This window comes from Salvia splendens, chromosome 7 (assembly GCF_004379255.2).
Source record: "Salvia splendens isolate huo1 chromosome 7, SspV2, whole genome shotgun sequence".
In the NCBI taxonomy this organism is placed as follows: Eukaryota; Viridiplantae; Streptophyta; class Magnoliopsida; order Lamiales; family Lamiaceae; genus Salvia; species Salvia splendens.
This window is the reverse complement of record NC_056038.1, coordinates 15,718,580-15,724,271: the sequence shown is the minus strand read 5'-3', so window position 1 is coordinate 15,724,271 and position 5,692 is coordinate 15,718,580. Positions and strand designations below refer to the sequence as shown.

Here is a 5,692-nt window from a genome sequence, read left to right as displayed (position 1 = left end):
GACTGGTGGAGCACGTTTACGTCGTTGTTCGACCCGGGGACCCCGAAGTACGCGTGCCAGATCCAAAGGCGGTAGTCGGCAACGGCCTCAAGTATAACAGTTGGGTGGGTGCCTTTGTGGCCGCTCGTGTAGGACCCCTTCCACGCCACCGGGCAATTCTTCCATTGCCAGTGCATGCAATCGACGCTGCCGAGCATCCCGGGGAATCCGTGCACTGTTTCGTGAAGGTCGAGCAGGAACTGACAATCGGTCGTGCTTGGCCTCCGGAGAAATTCGTCGGTGAAGGCTGCCCGGACGCCTTTGCAGAATTTGAGCAAGCACATTCGCCCAGTGCTGTCTCTGATGTGGAGGTATTCGTCGAACATGTCGGCCGTTTGTCCAGTCGCAAGCTGGCGGATTGCTGCAGTACATTTCTGCAGCGTCGTGTGGCTGGGACGGCCAACCGCGTCGTACCCTTCCTGGAAGAACTCTTCCCGGGCTGCCAAAGTATTCGCGATGTGGAGAAATAAAGGTTTCCCCATGCGGAAACGGCGACGGAAGTACGTATCTCCCCAAACCGGGTTATCGCAGAAGTAGTCGCGTAACTAACCTTGCAGCGGCTTCCTCCCAGTTACGATGGATGTACGTACGGGAGCGTCGTTGGGGCGGCGCGGCTTCTTCGGCCTCCCGTCATCGATCTTCTTCAAGTGATTGTTGCAATATTTGACGCATTTGTTCAAAAGGATCCATTAGTTTGATTAAATTTGGGAGAAGGAAAGCAGAGTTGATTTGAGATGAAAATTGGGGTGGAAATAGAGAGGAATAGATGTGTGTTTGTGATTGAAATGAGTATGAAATAAGAGTATTTATAGAGTAAATAAATAAATAAAAAATAAAAAAAATACAAAACGGATATAAAAAAACGGTCACATTACCGTTGCAAATATATATATATATATATTTTAATAAATTCGATTTTTTTTTAAAAAAAAATTGAATTATTGCGTCACCGGGACGAAGCCCACTCGCGGGGCAGCGAGTGGGCTTCACGCGTCGAATGGGAGGCCGCCACGTCGCCTCGGCGCGTGGCGGAACGTTTCGTTCCGCGTTCCTCCGGAACGGAACGCGGCACGGTATGGGAACAGCATGAGAACGGAATGGCGACGGAACGAGGCCTGCAACGCGTGCCGCCGCGAAACCGTTCCGCCGGAACGGCATAGGAACCGCAACGGCATAGCGTTGCAGGTGCCATAATAAATAGGAGTAATTAAAAGATACGGGTTTAAAAATCTGAAATAGCAGTAACGAAGAACCAAAGAGAATTTGTGCCCGCGCAGAATACTCTTGTGTTCTGATGGAGCCCTCCTCTCTCTTCCCCGACGACCCCTCTCGCAGGTCGAAACGCCCGCAAGCCGGTATAATCTCTAGAATCCATCACGAGAACTTCATGTGCCACAGCAATCTCGACATCGACTTCGGAGACTTTGTTAACTTCATCACCGGTCAAAATGGGAGTACGCCCCCTCACTCTCTATATATATACCTATCCGTGCCCGTGTGTATATGTGTGTGATTTGGTTCCTATTTTTAATTTTCCCTGTTTAATTAGGTGGAAAGAGCGCAATATTAACGGCACTTTGTGTAGCATTCGGGTGCCGAGCTCGTGGTACGCAGAGAGCGAATACTCTTAAGGATTTTATCAAAACTAGCTGCAGGTTTGTTTTATTTTTTCACTTCCTGGAAAGGTTTATGTTTAGGTTTAGGTTTGGGTTAGAAATTGCAATCAGATTTTTCTGATGTTTTTACATTTTGTGAATTTAGAGCATCTCCAATGCCGGCGTCAAAACCGCGACGCCGATTTTCGCCGACGCCGGTTCTGACGCCGAACCATTGTGACCGGCGTCGGCGAAATCGGCGTCAAAATCGGCGTGGCCATGCCGATTCGCGCGATGACCCCGGTTCTGATGCCGATCCTCACGGCGCCATTGTAGGCCCCGGGTCGGCGTCAAACCGACGTCAAATTTTTAATTTTTTTTAATTCGAATTTAAAAAAAAATTAAAAATACTATTTATTTATAAAAATTGTTTTTAATATTTAAAAACAAATTTTACAAATAAATTTATACAAGAAATTCGTAATAGCCCATATATATTTAATGGGCTTGCGAATTATGAAACCATTCTAGGTAGTCTCTCTTTTATAAAGACATCATTGAATGTTTTATGTTCCACATTCGATGTGGGACAAAAATCACTCTAGGTAGTCTCTCATTTATAGAGACACCTTGAATGTTTTATGTTCCACATTCGATGTGGGACAAAAACCACTCTAGGTAGTCTCTCCTTTATAGAGACATCCTTGAATGTTTTATGTTTCACATTCGATGTGGGACAAAAATCATTTTAGGTTGTTTCTCTTTTATAGAGACATCCTTGAATGTTTTATGTTCCCCATTCGATGTGGGACAAAAACCACTGTAGGTAGTCTCTCTTTTATAGAGACATCCTTGAATGTTTTATGTTTCACATTCGATGTGGGACAAAAATCATTCTAGGTTGTCTCTCTTTTATAGAGACATCCTTGAATGTTTTATGTTGCACATTCGATGTGGGACAAAAATCATTCTAGGTTGTCTCTCTTTTATAGAGACATCCTTGAATGTTTTATGTTCCACATTCAATGTGGGACAAAAATCATTCTAGGTTGTATCTCTTTTATAGAGACATCCTTGAATGTTTTATGTTTCACATTCGATGTGGGACAAAAATTATTCTAGGTTGTCTCTCTTTTATAGAGACATTTTTTTTTAAAAAAATTAACTTCTTTTATAGAGACATCCTTGAAGGTTTTATGTTTCACATTAGATGTGGGACAAAAATCATTCTAGGTTGTCTCTCTTTTATAGAGACATCCTTGAATGTTTTATGTTTCCATATAGAAATATTGTACTTTTTTAATTGTACTTTTTAATTTTTGTACTTTTTTTAAATTATTGTACTTTTTTTTTTAAATTAATGTACTTTTTAAATTTTAATAGTATTATTCGAATTTTCTGTATTTGTCTCATAAATTAAATTCCGTATGTTGATACGAGTGTAAATTAAATTATATAATTGTTATTAGTGATATGGATAGGTAGTGTGAAGGCTATGTGAGGGCTATTTGATGTCCAGTTGATGTGGCAAGCTGAAGTGGCAGGAGAATTGTAGTGCTGATGATGTGGCAGTGTGAAGGCTATGTGAGGGCTATTTGACGTCCAGTCTTACTGGAGATGCTCTTAGGGAAGATGCATGTGTGATATGTAGTACTACTTGTTTGATTTGAAATTTTAGCCTTCCAAGTTCGAAATCAAATATCATGTGTCCTCAATTCTTTTATGTATGTAATTTATGAAATGACTGCGCGCATCTCATTTCTAGAATTTTTTTCAAGTGTGCCTATTATGTAATACTATACACATCATTCTGTAGAGTGTAGACATCATCTGTCCAATTTGGGCTAGCAAGTTATTACTACGTAATTGACTAGTTGTTTCTTGTTATACTGATCTTGCTACCAACCCTTTTTTGTTTCATATACAGCTCTGCACTTGTTCAAGTTGAGATAAAAAATCAAGGTGAAGATGCTTTTAAGCATGAATTGTATGGAGATGTCATCATTGTGGAGCGTAAAGTTACAGAATCAGCTAGTGGAGGCATCACATCAAGAAACAATCAAGGTTTTATTACTTGGTTCGAAGCTCACATTTGATATGGGCAGTATGAGCAGAAAGAGTTTAATATGTTTTACTTATTTACTTTGTCTAAGCTCACATCTGCTTTTTGTATATGTCCAGAAAAAGTTGAATATCTCCAAACTCCAAAGTTACAAACTCCATGCCATTAAAATGATATTTTAAGAAGTATATATAAGAGTAAAAGTGATTGTGAATTTTCAAACTCCTTTTGTAATGCCTTCTTTAAACTGTCAGATTTCATGATGCTTTGCCTTGGGTAATCGTTTCTTATAAATAAATTACCTTCTTACATTTTAGTGCAGCTTACAAAAGAATTAGTGCCATTACCTTGTTATTGTTCTATATGCATATTTTCTAAAATATTTATTAGTAAAGATTGTCCCTGTATCTATACATATATATAGCTATAATTGATTAACCTGTACCTATGACATGCTCTTTGTTACACTACTGAAATTTCCTTTTGACATAGGAAGAAAATTAAAGTGTAACATTAGTTTTCTCCCATGAGAAAAATTGTTGTCTTCGTTTTTTTTCACAGTGCTCAGGTAACAATACTTTTTGTAAGATGTGCTTCCTTGCATTTGATGTCTTGAATTTCTGGCATCTTGGTAGTCTTCAATTTTATTAGTATTCTCATGCATGTTTCTCTTTATATTACTCCCTCCGTCCCACTCTAAGTTACACATTTTCCTTTTTGGGATATCCCAATCTAAATGACACATTTCTAAATATAGAAACATCACTATCTCTTAATTTATTCTCTCTCCTTTATTATAAAACATCACAACATAAAATCCTGTGCAAAATTAGAAATGGTTCACTTAGAGTGGGACGGAGGGAGTATATAATTTTACTATCTTTAGTTAATGACAACACTAAATATCTGAATGCTATCCTGATTTCTCACTCATCCAGGTAGGAAAATTGGCACCAAGAAAGAGGATCTTCGTGAGCTTGTAGATTACTTTAATGTCAGTACTACAAACTTTTTCAATGCATTTTTTGATTCATGAAAGATGAATTGATTCTGCTGCAAATTTTTTTATGTAATTTTACTTCTTTTATAACTTAGGGAAGCTATCCTTTGGGTTTGATATGAACAAGTTATTGACTTGGTTATTTGTCCCTTATCTGAGTTCTCAACTCTGGCCTTGTTGATTCAGGATGCTATCACTTGATGTTTATTGATTCTTCTGACTTTCATTTCCCCGACTTCATTTCTTGCTTTTCTCACTCTTTCAATAGCTTTGCAGTCCATCATTTTATCGTTGGATAAAATCTGTCCACCATCTTTATACCAGGGACAATCCTGTTCACATATTAAGCCTGCAAAAAACCAAAAACTCATGTTTAATATAAAAGGGTATGATTATGTCGAAAGCATGATAATATCATGTTGGAAAAATAGTAAACTTACCACCGCAAAAACACTTGGTCCAACAAAATTCTTCTTCAGACTCTTTAGCCATTTCTTATACGTTTCTGCAATTCAGATATCACATATCTACATCAATTAAAGTTTTTGATGTTCTCAACATCAAATATGATACCCAAAATTTTAGGCCTCACATTACCAACTGGTGGAGTGTTAATCAATGCCACCTCCATTAGAATCATAAAATACCACTTCAACCGCTGACCAACCTTTCTTGTCCTTATGCATTTGCGTTACAACTTAAGTTGGCAGCATCATACCATCACAGTTTTTAGCAATTTCTGTCTTTATGTGGAAATTCTTCTTGTATTTCCTTCTCTTCATTTCAGAGGTCCCATGGAGAACTGAAAAGTGATGTACACACATCTTCTTCAGCTAAAAACAATCGATTTCCACTGTTCAGCATAATGGAGGATTTTCTTTCGTCATAGCTCTCGATGAGGTATCGTGCCAATTTTCCTAGAATACTTCTCATATTGAAGTGTAACAATGCACCAAATCCCATTTCTATTTCAGCTACTCTTTTTTTTACATATCA

General features: G+C 38.4%; 1 protein-coding gene across 1 annotated transcript; it reads left to right on the top strand.

Annotated features, from left to right (window-relative positions):
* The first annotated feature begins 1,290 nt into the window (after nucleotides 1-1,290).
* LOC121741070 (structural maintenance of chromosomes protein 6A-like) lies at nucleotides 1,291-4,855 on the top strand. Its single transcript, XM_042133763.1, has 4 exons — nucleotides 1,291-1,493; nucleotides 1,589-1,694; nucleotides 3,562-3,698; nucleotides 4,635-4,855. The coding sequence occupies exons 1-4, from the start codon at nucleotides 1,334-1,336 to the stop codon at nucleotides 4,730-4,732; spliced, it is 501 nt and encodes a 166-aa protein (XP_041989697.1). The 5' UTR covers nucleotides 1,291-1,333; the 3' UTR covers nucleotides 4,733-4,855.
* The last annotated feature ends 837 nt before the right edge of the window (nucleotides 4,856-5,692 follow it).

Bases quoted from the DNA above. Each gene is read 5' to 3' on its own strand.
- LOC121741070 (XM_042133763.1), top strand. From the start codon at position 1,334: ATGGAGCCCTCCTCTCTCTTCCCCGACGACCCCTCTCGCAGGTCGAAA. The intron at 1,494-1,588 runs GTACGCCCCCTC...CTGTTTAATTAG, and splicing joins CATCACCGGTCAAAATGGGA to GTGGAAAGAGCGCAATATTA. The intron at 1,695-3,561 runs GTTTGTTTTATT...TTTCATATACAG, and splicing joins TTTATCAAAACTAGCTGCAG to CTCTGCACTTGTTCAAGTTG.